We start from the raw sequence: 21,590 nt of genomic DNA on the forward strand, positions 1-21,590 counted from the left end.
GCTTGTTGAAACAACGTGGATAGCCAACTCCAACTTATTTCGAATGGCAAAATGGCACTAGTGGCGTGTCTAGTGGCTAGCTGACACGCCACTAGACTCCAATGTTAGGACAGGTTTCTCGGTTCGGCAGCTTATAAAAACTTAGTTGTGGGTTCTTTACCCAGTTGGTAGTGCATCCCACCACACACCAGCTTCTAGGCATTTTTCTGTTGTTTGCTAGCAGACGAAAGTGACAAGGAGGCACCTTCACGCAATACAAAGTCAGTGGAGAGCGATGAATTTTCCCATCCGGTGTGGGCGGGACTTAATTGTGCTCTGTCTCTATGGGTGGAAACGATACATTTGATGTAGCTGTATTGTTGTCTGGGTGGAAACAGTAGAATTTTAGAGTCGTAGGGCTTATACACGCTGTACAGTGCCAGAAACAGGTTGTGATAACGAAAAGGAAAAAACGGTGTGAAAATTTGTCATAAATCGGGAGAAATACAGGAGAATTGTGACGCCAGGAGGAAACCCGGGAGAGGGCAATGAAAATTGGGAGTCTCCCGGGAAAATCGGGAAGGTTGGCAAGTATGCTCACATCTGAAGTTACAAAATTTTAAATAGGGTACCCCCTAAATGGGCCAGAATTGGCCACATTTGGCATGTGCACGAAGGGGAACAGATCACTGCAATTAAATTGGACTTATTTGCAAATTTATATTAAGCAATTAAATGATGTTGGACATAACTGCAAGTCTTTGTCAATAACAAATGAACAGAAATAAGTGCATACCGAAGGTCATTGGAACAACTACAAAGCAAAGGTCCAATAAGGTACAATACTAATTTTGTAACAGTTATTCTTTGCCATGAACACATTAAGTCCAATACACACAGTAAACATTACTCTGACCTAACCTATGCTATGTCAAACTAGGAGGCATTACAAGCTATGACATCAAAATAATGATACAAAGTATAATATACGTGCTGGATGGATGTATATGTAACATTAAAGTGGCACAGGAGGTACATGTGTACCATGAACAAGGGGGATTTAAGTGATAAAAATGATCCCAGACTGAGAGTGCCCCACAGAGTGGTGATACTTAGTTAGTCCAGGTATAGCCTGAAGAGATGAGTCTTCAGACCACTGTGAAAGATGGGCAATGAGGGAACGGTTCATAGAGGAACAGGGAGTTCGTTCCATCACTGAGGAGCTAGGCTGGAGAAGTTCCGTGGTAGTGACAAGCGATAACCATTCACCCGGCTGGTAGGGGGTGCTAGTCGCCCTTCTGCCGCAAAGCGGAGTGGTCAAGCTGGTGTGTAGAATTGAATCATGTCCTGTAAGTAGGCAGCGGCCGTCCCGTTGGCTGCAGTGTAGGCGAGGGTCAGGACTTTAAACCGGAACCTCGCAGCGACTTGTAGCCAGTGGAGTGACCTCAGCAGAGGAATGATGTAGAGTACTTGGGAAGGTCGAAGTCAAGTTGGGCAGCAGCATTTTGAATCATCTGTAGTGGCTGTATGGCACAAGCTGGCAGGCTTGCAAGGAGGGAGTTCCAGTAGTCAAGACGGGAGGTCACCATAGCCTGGACAAGTAGCTGGCTGAAAGTGTGTAGTCAAGTATGGTTGAATCCAACTGATATTGTACAGAAGGAATCTGCAAAACCGTGATGTTGCCTTGATGTAGTTCTTGAGGTCCAGCTGGTCATCCAGTACCACCCCCAGGCCCTTTGCAGAGTGAGAGGTAGTCACTGTGGTGTGATGTCAACAGTGATTGAGGGCTCATATAGTAGGGAGGTCTTGTAGGAGATGAACAGAAGCTCAGTCTTGTTGAGGTTGAGATGTCAGCCAGGCAGGAAGATATTCTCTCATTAACCTGCAAGGCAGAGGGAGGGAGAGAAGAGAAAAAGAATTGTGTGTCATCTGCATAACAGTGATTAGAGAGTATATTAGAGTATATGGAGAACAGCAGAGGCCCCAGTTCAGATCCCTGCGGGACTCCTGTAACAAGGGGATGAGGAGCAGAGACAGAACCCATCCAGGTGACCTGGTAGGACCTATCTGCAAGATAGGAAGCAAACCAAGTGAGGGCAGTCCCAGAAATGCCCATCTCAGCCAAAGTGGAGAGGAGTAGTTTGTGGTTAACCATGTTTTGCTGCAGACAGTTAGCATCGCCCACTTTCCCAGGCGGCACAACAAGATTAAGACTGACATTGCAGAATAAATATTGTTACAATTGCTAAAAATGTTCAAGTGCTATAGTTGTGAAGTCTGCTTAGCAGTAGCCTCTGTTATTGAACTAAGGGTGAATTCACACCTACGTTTTGCTAGGATCTGCAACTGAATAACTTGAGCTTGAGCCAGAGAAGCAGGAATAAAAAGTAAATTGTATATTTTGGAAATTGAGTGTGATGTATGAGGAAATAACTCAAATGACTTGAAAACGCAAAAGTTGGATTCATCTTAAAGAATCAAACTTCCCAACACTAGTCCAGCAAGCTGGCCTTCAAGATCACGGATGTAGTTCAAAAACTCCTTGACCACAGTTGCGTAAAATCTAAGGGTGGATATGCAGAGATGCTAAAGATCTATGAAGTAAAAAGTAAGCAGTATACCCAGTGTCTCCAAATCTATCCAAAATGTCTAAATTATGCATTGCTGTAAATCATAACATTATCATGAATTTCACTACAAATCAACTGTTTTGACACGAGAAACAAACTTTTACATAATTTTCAAGCTTTCTGTCAGTACAGTGGTCTAAAATATCTAGGGGTCCAGAAACATATCCAAAATCTCTTCGTAAATTAATTAAATGTTTTTTTCCATTATAAACCATATAAATGTGCCTCTTATGAACGTTTAATATGAAACATTGATGTCAGATTACAAAATAATCTAAAAACATTGTCACATAATGTTGTACAGTACCTAAATGTGTAATCACTAGATGCCACTTTTGCCAAGCATGCTACCCAGCAGCCCTGATGTCCCTATAAATCCATAATACAGGTGCAAACAGGACAATGTCCTTTTTTATTGTTATATTGTACATAACATTGTACCCATGCAATCATAACAAACCACAACTTGAAATGCAAATAAAATATCAAACACTTAAGCCACAAATACATTTTACAGACAGACAGCGGTTCTTGTTAATTTTAACATCAAAAATTGTAAAAAAGTTTAGTTAGTAATTATTAGATGAATTGAGTTGAATCTCCTGCTGTATTTTCTTAATCAGAGCAAAGCTTATATAGTTCCCCTCTAGACTTAAATGACTCATAAGGATAAATCTTCTGTTGAGCAAGGCCTCTATGATTGCATTTCCTCCACGATCCCCAATACTGTTATAGTCCAGGTCTATCTTAGTCAAACTCTGATTATACCTCAGCATTTTTGCAAATAACTCCACTCCTTGGTCACCCAAGTGGCATTCATCCAGAATAATGTGGATCAGCGCAACATTGGTTGTTAAGCTGTCAAATAGGGTTTCCCATGCTGAAATATCAGCAACATTAGTTTTGGCCAAGCCCAAATATTTCAGCTGTGAATGGCACCTCAGGTATGATGACAGTACCCTCAGCCCCTCACTACTGACCCCATTCCCCCCAAGATCCAATTCGAAGAGGACAAATGCCTGTGTGATATGGGTATGCAGTGGTGTGGCTTTCCTGGATGTTTCTCTTGGGAGGAGCAGAGTGTCCATCCTATGTGGGCCTCCAGACCACAATTGCAATGTTCTCTGTCCCACAGTTTGACCCTGAAGATCAGCCAAACCATTTAGCAATGTACAAACTCCTTTGTCTCCCAGGTGATTGCCAAACAACCTTTGGAGAGAAGAAAGAAGAATGTGTTTAAAATAAAATATTTGGTGATAATGGAGTTTTTCCTGTTTATGTTTCCTACTTTATATACTTTTATCATATCAGTTCTGTCTTATCAATTTGTCACATTCCACCAGGTGTAACAAGTATTTTCTAAGCATGTATTCCAGACCCACCTTGCACACCTGCTTAGCTCTGATATTGCAAAGGCTTCTTTCATGCACTGGAAAATGTACTTTTGCTCAGCTTAATCACGTGCACACAGCTGGACAAAAACACTGGTACTGGAATGTTGATGTAGGGGATAGCAGGTAAATAATGGTTTCCGTATTTGTCTCAATTCTGAAAATATTACTAGAGATAGATTAATAATTTTTAATACAACATACATCTCTTGACTATGATTACATACCACATGGGACATACCATTCACTAGCGACCTGACCGAAAGTAGGGGGGGTGAAATTTTACATTTAACCTTGTGGGTGGGTTAAAAACACAGCAGGGGGAACACCAAACCATCTTAATAGCTTTTAAAGTTAACACAGGTCTCTAACCTAATTTTTGTTTACATTTAATTATTTTTAATGGCCTACCTTTATTGGTGAGAATCTATCACAAGACTGTACATTATTCTCTGGTTCCAGTCTAATGTCTTTTCGATCAAAACAGGTGTAGCAGTCGATGTCACATGTCACAACGTAGCCTAAATTTAAGGCTGAGTTAAATATATTTACAAAAATTATGTCCGAGTTAAACAAATCCAATCAATTGGTTAATCAACAGTCTACTGACAACAGGCTGTTAATTAGATTTTTTAAATTTATTTCCAACACATCAAAAACCTCCCTGGGGACCTGTCAGTGATTCTCTTTCTATTTCTCATTTTCTGCAAACAAATAGATTACCGTTGGTTGTTTGAGCTATCCTATCATTGTGTATCTACGTGTTTGTCAGTCTTGTCTTTATATTTTGTCATTGTAGACTATTTTGTGCATTGTATTGTATGGTTCAGTGATAGATTTTCAAAACGGAAAAAATTTAAAATGAAACAGCAATTCAGTTTCAACATTTTCTGTGTGCATTCAAATACGTATTTTTCATTTTTGTATGTGCCCACTGATAAAGATAACAATATAAGGCACTTTTATGCATTTAATTGTATACACCCCTTGAAAATGTCATTCGGCAAAACAATGTTACTTTCCTTATGATATTAAAATCAATGACAATGACACAGTCACAAATAGTGTAAAATGTAATTGTTGATCTATAAGGAATCTATATACAGGAATTAAATTTCCACACTAAAACTACAAATATTAAATATTTTGTCTTTTAAGGTAATAGCTTTTCATCCGTCAACATTTTCTCCTACATTATTCCAGTAGAGAGGTAAAAATGCTTTCAAATCATACAAAACCTCATATTATATTAACTTTCCTACATTAATTCCATTGTCTAAGTAACACAACATTTTATATATTTGTTGTAAAATTCATTGTTTTACTGTGTGACGTCTTTCGTTTTACTGAATGACATACTGAAACTGCAATATGCCATTGCACATAAATCCAATCATTGGATGTAGTCCTAAATAAATAAAAAAGATGCCAACTTCCTAATTGAACTATAAATGTTTTATTTACATTAAAATACAGACTCTCCATCAATAGTCTCATAACATCGTTCTCCATTCTCTTAATACAATAACAATTATAGTCAGCTTATGTGTTCTTAAGTAAAACATGAACCGGTAACTCCGATTAGAGTTTAATTTTTCCTCACTACAATCAGTTATGGAAGAACAATAACAACGCATGGGTTTTTTTTCAGCTGGTATCAACAGGTAAGTGAACAGGCAAGTCTCATATAATTTCATTTCTCATATAAAGTAGAAAAATATAATTCACAACAATGTCAAATTACTGTTTTGTACCTTTTGGCTACAAAAACCTCAGAACCTTCAATTCAATTCAATTTCATCACTACATTAAACAACAATAACGGCAAATCTGTTTTTCTTAGTGCACATGAAGTAAGTCATCTAACATTGTTTTATTCTCATTAATACCAACTTAGTGTTTATTAAGTAATAGACAGTACCATTGAAGGCTGGCCAATGTTATTTATTTTCACACTGATTTTGTTCAGACTGATAAGAACTTATCCCAGTCCTCAGCTGACAATTTGGAGCTTCTACTGGATGATGGCTCTGGTTCTGAGATAACGGTTTTCACATCTGATTGGAAGTAACAGATGACATCTGGAATTTGGGGCCATACAAAGCAATTCTTTCCGTCGGACTGTTGCATACTGGACACCTCAATTTCTTTACTGACAACCTTCAGTACTTGCCCTACAAATGGCTTTTTGTCATAAGACACTATAACCATCTTTCCAACCATGTCATCAGGTTCTGAAATGGTGGTAGAGGGTGCAGCTGTTTCAGCATGAAAGTCTACCTCAGAGGGTGATTCACATTCACAGGTAAGTCCCTTTCGATGGCAAAAACAGGACACATCTCTATACAAGATCTTGCCTGGGGTGTTTGCATTTGCCTGGTGAATACTGAAGGTGCCTTTAACAACCAGCAAGGCATTCGGCACAGCCTCATCCACTCTGGTGATGTCATACCCAGTAGAATTTTACATTTGAATTAGATTTTTCCAGAAAGAAAAGAAATCTTGAGGATGCTGAATATCACCTCCTTGCAACACAAATGTGTCTGCACTTCTCTTTACTGAACCACCAATACCATCTGGGACCACCCTTTCCATGGGACCTCTCTGAGAAGTTCCATGTTACCTCTTTAATCCCATGAAGGAAAGGCATAGTGTGCACATCAAGAAATTTTTTTTACAGTTTCAGAACTGGGTCACTGGGCCGTCAATCATGAAGTGCACTGTAGTTCTCGCTGTATTGGATAGGATTTCATCCAACACAGGTTTCAAATGTGCCCATACTGCCTGCTCGTCATGTTGGAGGGAGTTGGAATTGGTGGCATAGGCTTGTGATTTTCCAGCTGTGTAGACCATACGTGTGTGCTGTTGCCTGTTTTCGACTACCCCCAAAATGAAAAGACTGAACCTCAACCTTCAGCTTACAGGTATAATTCTCAGAAAAGTCCATATGGACTACAGCCTCATGGTCTTGGAGGCTGTTCTTGAGGGCGCTTCATTGTTCAACTTGATGGATCCATGTGTACTGGTGCTTTGCCAGTGCGTCCAGCTTTTCATTAAAGCTTTTCAGGAGATTCTCCCATGTTCCTGTTACGGCTTTCTTCACAAAATGGGAATAGGTTTTCCCCTCTGTGCAGACCCTCTCTCTCTGCCATTGGTGCCATGTAATCTGCTCAGTGTTTTGGGGGATGGCTGGTTCAATCTCAGAGTAGCAACACTTTGCACACTGCCTGAACATGCATTTTTTGTTTTTCACATTACACACAATTTGAGAGAGTGCATTGGAAATTCTTTTACTTCCTAGAAAGCCACTTTGATGCATTTTCTCAATGAGAGAAACAGGTGTTGCGGTCACTTGCCTTTGGCTCTGTGATATAAAATGGACACAGACGGACAAACTGCCTGTAGGATATGGAATATGCCACTCCTACATTGTAAGTAAAGTAAAGCTCTTTAAGAGACTTGGTAAGAACACACCGCTGTTCCTTGACCTTATTTTGAGTGACCGTGTCCTTCTTTCCTGGTAAGAGATGACTGTTTTCATCACCACACTTCTTCTTTCTGGACCACCACACTTCTTCTTTCTGGACCTTTTCTGAACACCTTTGGCTGATACTTTTCACTTGCTGCTTTAGTTTTTGTTCTTTTCAGGCTCTGCACTTTTTTTGCAGAATCTATCTGATCTTTTTTCTCTCAAAATTTGCTTTTTTAACTCTTCTATTTCCTCCCTCAGTTTCCGTGTACGGTTTTCACTGTGATGGCTGGAGGTTTTTTTTTTCTTGCTTCCACATGAAGCCTTATCAGGTGATGAGAGTGAGGATGAGAGTGGTCCCTCCCAAGGTGAGGATGGCTGGGCAGGAACAGATGGCCCAGGAAGTAAGAATAGCTGAGATGGTCCAGGAGGTGAGGATGGCTGAAATGGTCCAGGAGGGGCAAGTTGTGGAGGCTCCTCAAAAGAGTCCACAGACAGAGGTGAGGTTCATCACAGCTTCCACCTGCCTCAGTCTTTCCCTACGTCACCTCTGATTGAGGCTCCACTGTTCCCTCTTCTTTTCAGCTGCAGATGCTGTCAGTTGTGTGATGGACGGATGATCATGCAGTCCAGCTTGCTTCCTCTGTTGATACCTACAAAGTATTCATTTATTTATTCATTCATTTATTCATGTATTTATTTATTTACCAATTATTCATTCGTTCATTTTTTAAAATGAAGATTTAAGCCAAGTTAACCGCCAAATACACTTTGTAGTGATACTGTACTGCTGATATGGACCAAAATTCAGGCTTACAGACAATGCAGCCAATACTGATTACTGCCATTACTGCTCTCATACATCTTCACAGTTATACCTGTCCCTTCTCTTTGCTAGTCTTTCCTCCCTACCAGCAGGATCTGCACTTATCTTTGCACGGAAGCGTGCACCCCTCTCCTTGTTGGACAGAGGCATCTGTTAAAATGTTAAAAATTATTAAAAATAATAAAATCAATTCAGGTTAGTTATACAGACTCTATAGTAGGTTAAAACAATCAATCAAGCAAGAAATAATTGTTATTCTGAATGACAAATGTCATAAACATTCATGCCTAACAGGCAGTTGCTTGGCCACCTATTACCAACAATGACCTTGACCTTGATTTATAAACTTCAAATTTCATCTCTAACTTAATGTTTTTAAAATCTACAACTTTATGAACACTTTTTTGATGTTTGACCGAATGACACTCAAATCTGTGACACATGGTACCACACATGGAAAAGGTGAAATTCTCTTAAATTTAGGGGCAAAATTTTAAACTTACCTCCAACTTGGGTGGTCTTCAGGGGTCTTCTGAGTGATGTCATCACATGTCACGTGACTGAAATCATGTGACTATAGTTCAAAATGGCCTCTAATCTTTGTTTTACTGAATGACATCCAGGAAAATTTGTCTTTGCGGAACGAAGTGTTTCAGATATTTAATTATGTTTTTAAAGGTGTATCTTGTCAATACTTTAAAATGTTTACCAAGAGACTTGAAAAAAGAGAATAGTTCGTGATTTTTAAATTATTTTTATCATTTTACAAACAATTGTCTTCATTGACTTTAAGTGAGGACTGTTTTACCGAATGACATTTTACCACTTTAATACTATAAAAATCACTCAGTTTAGTATTATTCACACAATTATGGATAGTGGTCAAGAAAGTGATGTGAGATTAATGCCTTCAAACAATAAACTATTTTTATACAAAAATATAAAATTAACTGCTTGCGGAAACAGAAATCTAGGTGTCACGTCATTGACCCGTATGTAGATGCTTAAGAAATGTCATGAAGTCAATTAAAAACACTCCATCTTAGGCATACTATATTTCTGTAATTGGCAGCATACAAGTAGCGAAGACCATGGGTGGTTGGCATACTTTTCACTCTGTCATATTTCTCCAGAATAATTTATGAATGAATGAATGAATCATTTATATAGCACTTTTCCGAATGCTCAAAGTGCTTTACAGTGATGAGAGGGAACTCCCATCACCCACGACCAATGTGTAACACCCACCTGGGTGATGCACGGCAGCCATTTTGCGCCAGAACGCTCACCACACATTAGCTAAGGTGGAGAGGGAGAAAACATTTTTTAGCCAATTAAATCAGGGGATGATTATATGGCAAGTTGGAGAACTGGGAATTCAGCCAGGACACCGGGGAACCCCCTACTCTTTGCGACAAGTGTCATGACACCTTTAATAACCACAGTGAGTCAGGACCTCGGTTTAACGTCTCATCCGAAAGATGGCAGCTCCTACAGCACAGGTATCCCCATCACTGCACTGAGGCATTGGGTTTTTTTACTTGACCAGTGGAAAGATTGCCCCCTGCTGGCCCACCAACACCACTTCCAGCAGCAACTCAGTATTCCCTGGTGGTCTCCCATCCAGAACTAACCAAGCCCACACGTAACTTATGTTACAATATTCTAACCAGTAGCAAATTAGAAGTTAAGGTCTCAGCTATAAATAAATATATTTTAATGTCCACAAAAGTTTTTTAAAATTAGGTCACCAATGACTGACGTCATGTTGTGCACTTGTTTAATTCAACATTTAATTCAAATAAGAACCAGAAAATATGAATAGTCGAAGGAATAAATACAAACATAATAAATATATAAAATGTACAATAAATATAATGTAAAATAGAGCTAAAACTGGGGTTGGTTGGCACAATTATTTTGGGGTTGTGCAAACCAACCCTGGTATAGGCATGCAGTTAATAATGTGATATCTATTAACATGCATCATACACCAATGTATATCACATTAACTAAACATAAATAATACATTAAATTGATGTCTGGGGCTCATTCCAATCACTCATTTTATTCGTCCTTGTGACCTCGGTGCTTACCTTACCCACAAATCGATTAAGGTCTGCCGTCTTCAAGAACATTCCTACCCGTTAAATACTCCTTGATGGAGCTAGGAGGCTTCCAATGGATGTTTGAGCAAGGAAACACAAGTGCATCCTTTACATAACTATTTTTCGGAACACATGACGTATAAATGATCGACCTGTGGATCCACCTTTCCCCATCTGCCACATTTGTAATCGACAAGGCTTCAAACTTATGCTCGAAAGAGCAAGGACGTTCCATTTGCCTAATACACATTTCCTTGATTCCTTCATCCTAAGATCATTTCCTTGCTTCTTTTCCTTGCGTCCTTTAAGGAAGCAAGGAGGTAAAATATATACAAACAAATTTAGCATATTCCACTATGAAATATACGTACATAGATCCAAGCAATCCAACAAAAAAATACATATAAGAAGAAACAAACCAAATGAACCAATTAGTTAATGACAAACAAATATCACACTCGTGCCCTTTTTACCAACTATTTTCACTATACAGAGGACTAACATACATTTTAATCTTTCTGCTTGTTTATGTTTCATGAATGTGTACATTTTTAAAAGTACAATGACAATTATTTTTTAGTAATTTACATTTGTCTACATAACTTCTGCGCACCACTGTTGTAAATTGTATGCTTGCACTGCCTGGGCCTCCTCTGTGTGTTCCCTGACCAGGGACCATACTTGTGTTATCCGTTGTTACATGCTGTCCATGTGCTCAATTACAGATGACTGCTGACCCCAGGTCTTCTTCGCCAAGTTGAAATAGAGGGTATGCACATGACGTCACAGTAAGTGGAAGTCACTGCGGTTACATCCATGAGTGGCAGAAAGACTACTGAGTGGCAGTGTTAGCGTTTAGCTTGAATGCTGCGAAAGCACAAAAAACACATCTAAAATGGGAAAGAGCTGTTGTACGATTGACTGTACAAATAGATTCAACAAGACATCGGAGCTATCTTTTTACGGACTGCTGAAAGCTAAAGAAAATGGATCTCTGCAATTCGCAGACAATGGAACAACTGGAATCCAGGCACCGATACGTGGATTTGCAGTTGTCATTTTGTGTCAGGTATGTTGGATTTTTGGGTAAAATCATACATTAAGTTACGTACTGTATTGACTACTCATCAATTAAATATTTAGCATCTTTCATTTATATTCTGTGTAACTGTAAAGTTTTTGTCAGCATTTATTTAAAAACATCCATGATGATGAGCCTTGTGTTCTACAAACAAAGGGGGGATGGTTAGATAATAATTTATATGCTTGGCTAGCTAATACTAAGGTATGATTTTACCCAAAAATCCAACATACCTGACACAAAATAACAACCGCAAATCCACGTTTCGGTGCCTGGATTCCAGTTGTTTCTGCGAATAGCAGCAATGAATTTGCTTCTCTTTTCTTTAGCTTTCGGCAGTCTGTAAAAAGATAGCTCCGATTTCTTGTTGAATGTCCATGGACCACTGGTTCTTTGGTAAGTTGTAAGGATCACTGTCGAGTCCAACTGCCTTTAATTTAAGCAGATAATCGTTTGTTTTACTCCTGGTTTTGCAGTTTCCTCTACTAAAGACAGCATGTTTTGCCACTCAGTCCCGACTGAGGGGGCGTATTCCGGTGGGTAAGTGACGTCAATGCACACCCTCTATTACCCTCTTGGAGCTGTGGCCATACCAGGTGGAGGGTCAAGAAGCACTTAAATTGGGGGCCATAAACTGCTGCTCTGCAATCCATGGGCCATGGCCCAGACTCTCTTGGCTCAGACTGAAAAGAATGGATTGAAAGAATGCATCATATGTATTTGCATGCGGATAACTAAGGATGATATGATAAATGTGGGGGACTGTGAATAATATCATAGATAGACAAGCACACTGAATGGGTATGAGATGGTATATGGGGTTATGATCACAAGTATGTAAAGAATAGTATATTAAGGGAAGTCCAAAGAAACATTCGGGGAGAATCTGCTTAACAGTTCTCCTGGTACCATAGTCTTTGCTGTACAGAATATTTGGGCATTCATCAAGACTCACTTTGTGTTTCTTTTCTTTGTCCTAGTTTGTTAGTTTGTATGTCTTTTCTTTTCATAGCGGTCTTTTTCTTGCTTTGTAAAATAAAGTGTTAACCTTTTCCATCATTGAAACTGCCTATCCTCGGTTATTGCCAACGGTCATATTGTGTCATAATAAACAGTTTTTTCCCTTTTTCAGAGCAGCCAATGCACGTATACGCGAACCCGTATTCACATACATCTTCACTTTACAGGATTTAAAGTTAATGGAGTCAGATAAACATGTTTTCCTCCCTGCGACTAAATCTAATTCCTTACATGGGCTAGGAGGGCACTGGTGTCGTGGATTGGGGATATTCATTGTGCATTGCCCCCCTGTAGCTTTAGAGATTTTGAGGACAGCAAAAGTGTCAAGGCAATTTTTAGCTAGCTAGAATGGTTAAACTTTATGCAGGTTATGGCTATATCAAAACTTTCTACCTAGCAAGCTGGCAGGCAAACTCTTAGCCCAGTGATGAGTTTGGAAATCTGCAAATTAACATATGCATTGCAGGCTTATACATATCCTGGCCTACTACAAGTGAGCCGCTGTGCCAAATTATTCTTCTTTTTTGTGCTTTTTGGACTGATGTGTTGTGTAGGCCAAAGCAAGCTATCAGCCTAGCTAGTTGTGATGTTTGTTTCGGTGACTGTTAACGTTTCAAATAGCCTGCGGCCGAGCACTGTCCGGGCCAAGCCCTCTTCATGGTTCTGATATCTACCTTGACCTACTTTCCCAACAGCCTAAGTTGTAAATCCAAACACACTGCTAACTGTAAAATGTCTAGGCCTAATGGTGCAGTGTGAGCATGTGTTTGCACGCATCTGAGGGTGAGAGGGGGCCTGGAAATAAATCTTCCACAGGAGCCCGTCATAACTATCTTACACCACTGCTACTAGCCTCCTTTTTTATCAAGCATAGTAACTTTTTTGATGTTCCAGTTTCAGTTGGCCACTGATCACATTGGCCAATGACGATACACATGGAAAACAAATTAAATCCATTATCTAAAAAAAGCTAGCAAGAGACATGACATGTCCTTTTCCACTTTGCATTCAAATTAAGCGCTTTCTCTTTGAATCTGGTAATGCTGTCAATGACTGTGTAAATATAATCAATAAACAACAAAAATGTCAGACCAATAGCTGCATTTTTAGAACGCAGTATATTTTTTCCCCTGCATTTTCACTCTTTTTATCTGTGTAAAAAAAAACACAGAATCTGAAGTTAACATGACCTCTGAGTCTGATATTAACCTTTTGACCACAAAAACATAATTGTGCATGTGCATAAAAATAAACGGAAAAGATTAAGTAAATGATCATGAAATTTAAAAATACACAATACTGGTCTGTAAACTGTATGGTGTGACTTGAATAAAAAGTTGCACCCCCAAAATCTCTGTCTGCCCCCCAATCATAGCAGTCTAGATCCGGGCTGGAGTTTGATCCAACTGAACTGTTTTCAAAATAATTGTACACACACATCAGGAGGATGGTTTTTCCCTCATATCACCAGATTTGACTCTGACATTCTCTCAGTCAAATAAGTAATACTAATATGATTTAGGCACAATGTAGGATCTTCTGACTGCCTTACAAATATCACGGTCATGTGCAACTCAGGAAGAGATTGTGATAGGTAAAACAATCCCAACTGGAGCTATTAGGGCATTGCTACTTACTTTGTCTGTGGAAGAAAGGTCCAGCCACTCCTTCCTACCAATTGGACAGGAACGTGTTCCTTGGCTTAAATCAATCCACCTATTGGTGGAATTTAGTTTGCCTTTAACTCAAATTTACTAATTTACATGAGGCACAAAATGGTCAATCTTGGAAACACACAAATTTCATTTTTTGATCATTCCCTGGATCCCTCACATTTCTAAAGCAAATCACACAACAAAATTGTGTCCAACCTCACATGCGGAAAATAAAGGCTCACAAAAACATCCCCTTCTACTATGTGGGATCAAAACAAGATGATACAAAATAAAACACAATAAATAAAGTGAGCAGGAAACAGTGGAAAGCGAGCATAATGTTAGGCAGTTAGCAGTTAGGCCTATACTTCCATTTCTTTGGATACAACAGTTAGGCATTCTATTTCTTTGCACCGAGCCAGTTGCTTAAACAGACGCCTGTTTACATTGTCGGAAGACAGGGCAGCTCCCTTCTTCTGAACAATATGCCCAGACAATGGAAAACATGGATTCCCACAGAAAACGCTGCTTTATTTTATTATTAAGAAGTACATTAAATGAGTAAATAAAGTGAAACCGTGAAACTAGTTAGGCTGCAGTAGTACTGAAATGTAAATATGGTATCACTGTCAGCCAGGTGTTTCGTTATATCATTTGCAGCATTTATTTTTGAGCAAAATAACGTTTTCTAGCTAAGCTGGCTAGCGAAAAAAGTTGCTGATGGATATCGTAACTTTTAAATTTCACATATTGCTATAATGAATGGGAAACATAAACGATACTAACGCATATCACATAATCACACACCCAAATGAAAATGCATGAAAAGCCTAAAAACACCATTTTTAGAATTCAGAATTCTACGACCGTTCAGTTACTTTTTTCACAAGTCGGACCTCGTTTTTTTACTAGTTCCGAGTTGTCTTGAACGCAGAATGTGCGTTAAAAATTAGTGGCGTTAAAACGAATTTACATTAACGCGTTATTATCGCGTTAACTTTGACAGCCCTAATATACATATATATATACCTGAACCGCACACTCAGAAAAAAGAGAAAAACGAGACTATCGCATTACAGATCGTATTGTCAATTATCATTTTAACGATTGATGATTTTATGACAATTTGTCTTTCTGTCTAAAAAGAATTTGATAGCTTGAATAAACTCATTTTATTCTCAGAGTTCTCTGAGTCTGAGTTTCAATGAACATAGAGACATAAGTACAGTTGAGGCCAAAAGTTTACATACACCTAGGCTAAAAATATTCAAACTCAGTTTTTCACGACTCTGCACATTTCATGTTACCATACATTTCTTTTGGCAAGTCAATTAAGGCATCTACTTTGTTCACATCAGAGGTAATTTTAGAACAATCGATTAGAGGCTGATTTATTTCAGCTTTAATTCACTATATCAGAATTCCAGTGAGTCAAAAGTTTACATAGACTATGTTGACTGTCTCTTTAAACAGTCTGGAATATTACAAAAAATTATGTAATGACATTTTAGAAGCTTCTGATTGGCCAATTGTCATAATTAGGAGTTAACTGGCACCTGTGGCTCTATTTAAGGGCCTACTTTTAGAGCCACTGCCTTTTTGCCCTTGAGACCATGGGAAAATCCAAGCACCTCAGCCAAAACCTCTGAAAAAAATTGTGGACCTCCACAAGTCGGGTCTATCTTAGGAGCTATTTCCAAACAACTGAAGGTACCACGAGCATCTGTACAAACAATTGTATGCAAATATAAAAATATTGAGACTGCACAGACACTGCATCGTTCAGGAAGGAGGCACAAATAAACTCATAGGGCTGAACAAACTTTGGTCCAAAAGGTTCAACTGAACCCCAAGACAATAACAAAGGAACTGGTGAAGGAGTTGGAGGCATCAAGTACCAAAGTATCTACATCCACCATTAAGAGAATCCTACTTCGTCATGGCCTGAAAGGCTGTCATGCAAGGAAGAAGCCCCTACTCCAAGACCGGCATAAAAAAGCCAAAATGAAATTGACAATGATCCTAAGCACACCTCCAAAGTTGTGACAAAATGGCTTAAAGGCAACAGAGTGAAAGTATTGGAGTCACCATCACAAAGCCCTGACCTGAATGCCATAGAAAATGTTTGGACTGAACAAGAATGAAAAAGAATGCCCAAGCAAGGAAGCCCACAAACCTGACCGAGTTATACCAGTTCTGTCAGGAGGAATGGGCAATTATTGTGAGAAGCTTGTGTAAGGCTACCCAAAGTGTTTGATTCAAGTTAAGCAATTAAAAGGCAATGCCACCAAATACTAACAAAGTGTATGTAAATTTTTTACCCACTGAAAATCTGATATAGTACATAAAAGCTGAAATAAATCTGTCCCTTAGCTATTATTTTATTACCTCTTATGAAAACAAAGTTGATGCCCTAATTGACTTAACACAGGATGATAACATGAAATGTATGGAGTTGTGAAAAATTGAGTTCGAATGTCTTTAGCCTAGGTATGTATACTTTTGGTTTCAACTGTAACATTTAATGACAGTAAAGATTGCTAACCAAAAGTTTGTGTCCACAGGGGTAACTTTTTTCATCTCTTTGTAAAACTTTGCGTTTTCAAAATTCAACTGCTAGACGTTTGCTTCTAAAATATAGCTAAATAAATAAATTGTCAATAGACCACTCTCTCTGATCATTCTCTGTGGTCTGGGTTTCCCCCAGTCTCAGAAAACAAATGATCTTTTAAAAAAAATTTGTGATTGACTCTGATTGACTGAACAAGTAAACTGGGTAGAGGAATAATGGCATGTGAAAATGGACTGGTTTGTCATTGTAATTTGTGAAACTCATATGCCATCCCGCCAAGCTACGCCTTGGCAGGGTGGCATGCTCCATACCTATACAGCACAGAGATTTTCCCAACAGAAACCACAATTACCACAGACTATCAGCCCTTAAAAACATTAATTTCTGTACCTTCTGACCTCATTTCAACAGACAGAATTCACAAACAACTTCAGATTTCCACACAATAAAGCTCCAAACTTTATCCTCCTTCTTTTTTATGCCAATTACATCATCACAAATGCTCCAGGCCCACAAAGAATACGTCTTCCCGTTGGACATTAAGGTTAATCACTTTGTTTATACGGTTTATACACTTTGTTGTACGTCGCTCTGGATAAGAGCGTCTGCCAAATGCCTGTAATGTAATGTAATGTAATGTTAATAAGTAGAGATGTACCGGTATGAAAATTTCATATCACGATTATAGCGACCAAAATTATCACGGTTATCGGTATTATCGCGGTATTGTTAAAATGTGCTGAAAATGTTCAAAAGTACTGATACACACACACTGATATCATTTCACCAAGTTTTATATTGAAAACTACAAAAAAATTAGCAGCGCTATGCACTTTTTGTTTGCATAAACATTAAAATAATAACATAGCCAATACCTTATGTAAACATATGAAAACCATATCAAATGTGCATTAACATTAAAGATGGCACGATGTGGCCATGAGAGGTAACTGCACTTTGTGCATACTGCAGATAAGAAAACAGCAACCAAAAAGACATTTCTTCACATTCTATGCTCAAGTAATGAGATCTAGTCTTTTACAGATTTCGCAGCTCTGGTCGTGCCTGACCAGAAGAGCTCGTAAGGGCAATTTCACTGTTTCATGCATCACTGTTGGGAGGGTTTTCTGTTGTTCAGCCCAACTCTGTTAACCATGTACTGTATATGCTTTGATGACAAGGATATTGAGAATTCATCTAATTCCCCAATCCTCCATTCTCAAGACATTCCCCCCGCTCCCAAAAAATAAAATAAAAAATAAAAATAAATATTCCTCCATTAAAACACATTACAACAGTGTTCCAGAGTAATATTTTATTCAGTACAATTAAAGGTAAATTAATATAAAGCAAGCTGTATTGACCTGTTACTTTAATGTGTACCTAACTTAGCTGGCTACCAATTTTAGGTTGGAGGTGTAGCCTTGCAGTTTTAATGTCTTGGATGTGGCACTGCAATAATAAACTAAACAAATGTCTCATTTGGTACTGTCACACCGATTTTGAACCGGGCTGCAAAAACGATGCAATGACATTTTAAAACAGCTATTGTACCCGTTGTGACGTGCTTGAAGTTTCGTTGCGGCGTCCATTGCTATGCCGATGCTGCCAGCCTTGCTGCGATAAAGATTCTAAGACAACTCGGCAATTTCTCTGGTTTAACGGGTTATTTTCCAGCCTGAAACGGTGCGATCGTATTAGTAAACGGCTACACGTGTCATCTAACTTGCGAGTAGTTGGCTATCTTCCCTGAATATTAATTAAATGTTTTTAACAGAAAATAACAATTATAAATGAGATTTTATCCATGGAAACAGCTATACAAAAATGCAAAATAAACGTTGTGGTCATAAAAATGGAATGTCACTGACAAAATATTAAAAAGTTTGCTCTCTTTGCAGTGGTTCGGGCTGGGAACCAGCCGTAAGAGTGGAATAGGACACTGATGTTGTACCCTTGAGCAAGGTACTAAACCTGAATTGCTTCAGTATATATCCAGCTGCATAAATGGATATAATGTAAAATAAATAAATAAATAAAACCCAAAGCTGCATGCTGTGCCTGCGCGCCTGTGTCTGGGAGACTGTTGCTATAACAATTATAAATGCGATTTTATCCACGGAAATGGCTATACAAAAATGCAAAATAAACGTTGTGGTCATGAAAATGGAATGTCACTGACAAAATATAAAAGGTTTTCTCTCTTTGTGGTGGTTCGGGCTGGGAATGAGCCGTAAGAGCTCATTACACTGCTGTTGTACCCTTGAGCAAGGTACTTAACCTGAATTGCATCTGTATATATCCAGCTGCATAAACGGATGTAAAAAAAATAAAACCCTGCGTCTGGGAGACTGTTGCTGTCTTTGGTTGAATCTGGACAGTAGGCCTATTTACCGTAAGTTTTTCAAAGCGTGGTAATCAAACACGGTTTTAATGATAATTAAAATTTGAAACGGTAATACTAACTGTCGGGAATTTTACCGTGGTTATCATTAAAACCGGTACCCGTTTCACCCCCATTCATCAGCTAATAAACACATTGGAAACCCACACAAAACTGACATATAGAGAAGTGCACCTTTTTAAAAAAGAACCTTTGCAGTGCTGGCATCTATTTCACTAGTAGCAGACTGGGTAGCACATTCACCTATGGGACCTCTGCACGAGTGACAGGAGCAGGTTCAAATCCATCTTCAGACTCAGGCAAATTTCGTACTCATTACACTGGCATGCTTTCGAACAAAAAAAAATGCCTAAAGAATTAAAACTACTGCTTTTGCATCTGCATAATCTTTGCAAGAAACTCACTTATATTTCTAAAATCTGAATAAAATATGGTGATGCAGTGGGTAGTAGTCACCTCACAGCAAGAAGGTCCTGCTTCCTGAAATTTTGACAGAGACAACAGACCAAGTGTATAACATTAGTACAGACAGCTCTGAAATTAAGCACTGAAATCTGTGTTGCGATTTGGTTCAGTAGGTGATGTTACAGGTCGTATTGAAACCGTGGCAAGATAATGACTTCACAGCAGGTATATTGATTTTCTTGAAGTTAGAACGGTCAAATTTACGGCCGTGCCATTATTTGTAACAATTTCCTAACTAGACTACTGTAGCAACCCTGCAATGCCACATTTCTAAATGAATGTCAGCTTGCCCTATAGATCCTCTACTGACATACAAACAATTAGCAGGTCTGTCGTGTACACAATACTCACTAAAACACTTCCATTTACAAACAAAAAAACATTGACAAACACTATAGTTTGTCATGGAAAAAGGGAAAATGACTGAATCCATGCCTATGTTTCTTTCAGCTAGAAAAAATGTGCCTCTGATAGCCTACATATATATGGATTACTATTATCACTTTCTCATAACAAACACATTACAAAAATAAAATTATATCTGAAGAAAAACACATTTTCAACATACAAAAATGCCAAGTTGCTCACACAAATGTGTTACTTGGCATTTTTTTACATTGAAAATGTGTTTTGCTTCAATTAAAATGAATTAAATAGGTAGATGGCTTGCTAATCAAACTTTCAGCAGACATTATATAACCTCAGCTTGTTTGCTTGCCTAGATCAATATGTTTCTTTTTAGCAAGCTAGCCTATAAACCAGACAATCTCCGTGGGTCCGCAATTGTCACCGAAGGTTCACCTTAAAAATAATATAGTTTGTACACTATATTGTGTTGAGAACACACACACACACAGTGTTGAGAACCAACCTTTTTTTTACTTCTGTAACACAGTGTACACAGTTCATGTCATTCACAACAACAGGAGAATATGCTTCTTCTTTGCCTAAGAGGCTACACAGATACTCATTCTTACTCACATAATCTCTTTTTCGGACAACTGTAACATCTTTCAGGCCAACTTGCTTCAGAAACTAATCCAGAATGCTGCCAAGCAGTCTTCAACATGCCTAAATTCACACACACCACGCCACTTCTGAACAACCGTCACTGGCTTCCGGTGGCTGCCCACGTTCAATTCAAACCACTCACACTGGCATACTAAGCTGTGAATGGTACTGTCCCTGTGTATCTTAAAATGATTACACCATATATTTCAGTAAGTCATTCATCCTTGTATCTCCAGCTAGCTGTCCCAATTATTGTAGCACCTGGCAGCTGGTCCTTGTGGCCCCAGCTCTTCTCTGTCCTCACCCCACAGTGTTGGAAATAACTTCCCCAATCATTCAAGAAGTCAGATTAATTGGCAAACATCTAAAACCGCACTTTAAGACTGCATTGCACTGTTTCTTTTAAAAAAAAGAAAAAAACTCTTTTCTCTCCACTAACTCAAGATGTTGAAGCAAGGTAATTTCGGAACCCCTTTTGCATAATTAATATAGAGCTAAATGGCGCAACAGCTTGAATTTCTCTTCTTGCCCATCATTAGTTGTATACCTTTTTTTCAGGAATGGTATGTAAAACATAAGCAGCCTGAAGTAAATGTACAAAGTATGATGACTCACAGTAGACCCTTGACCTGTGGGTTGAGCTTCACTAGGTTAAGCAGAATCTGTACTCCAGGAGGTCCGATGTTGTTCAGGTTCAGGTTGATCAGCACCACCTCAGAAGGGCTATTCTTGAGTGCAGTGACAAGACAGTTCAAAAGCTCATCAGTAATCCCAGTGTTCCTCAGGACCAACTGCTCCACCAGATCACATGATTCCAGCATGGATATCATGGCTTCCACCTACAAATAGGTAGAGGGAAACTAAATGTAAGGAAGTCTGTTTCTTTGACAGTCTGTAAATGGGAAAGAGACAGCGTCAGCCATCATAATAATGATAGATTAAAGCTGCAAGCGGCATTGGGAGGGGTCCAAACATTGGC

General features: G+C 38.8%; 1 protein-coding gene across 6 annotated transcripts in view; it reads right to left on the reverse strand.

Annotated features, from left to right (window-relative positions):
- Positions 1 to 1,742: 1,742 nt before the first annotated feature.
- Positions 1,743 to 21,590, reverse strand: part of LOC135233739 (glutamate-rich protein 3-like) — a 155,732-nt gene continuing 135,884 nt past the window's right edge. For 5 of the 6 annotated variants that reach the window (XM_064297564.1, XM_064297567.1, XM_064297565.1 and 2 more), the window contains 2 exons: positions 21,227 to 21,450; positions 1,743 to 3,818 (listed from right to left, as the gene is read on the reverse strand). In XM_064297564.1, coding sequence (XP_064153634.1) covers positions 3,179 to 3,818; positions 21,227 to 21,450 — 864 coding nt within the window. In that variant the 3' untranslated portion in view covers positions 1,743 to 3,178. Of the gene's footprint in view, positions 3,819 to 20,459; positions 21,451 to 21,590 lie in introns of those variants that run through there. The other variant, XM_064297568.1, reaches the window with a different exon arrangement.

The sequence above is a fragment of the Anguilla rostrata genome, chromosome 10 (genome assembly GCF_018555375.3).
Source record: "Anguilla rostrata isolate EN2019 chromosome 10, ASM1855537v3, whole genome shotgun sequence".
Taxonomy (NCBI): domain Eukaryota; kingdom Metazoa; phylum Chordata; class Actinopteri; order Anguilliformes; family Anguillidae; genus Anguilla; species Anguilla rostrata.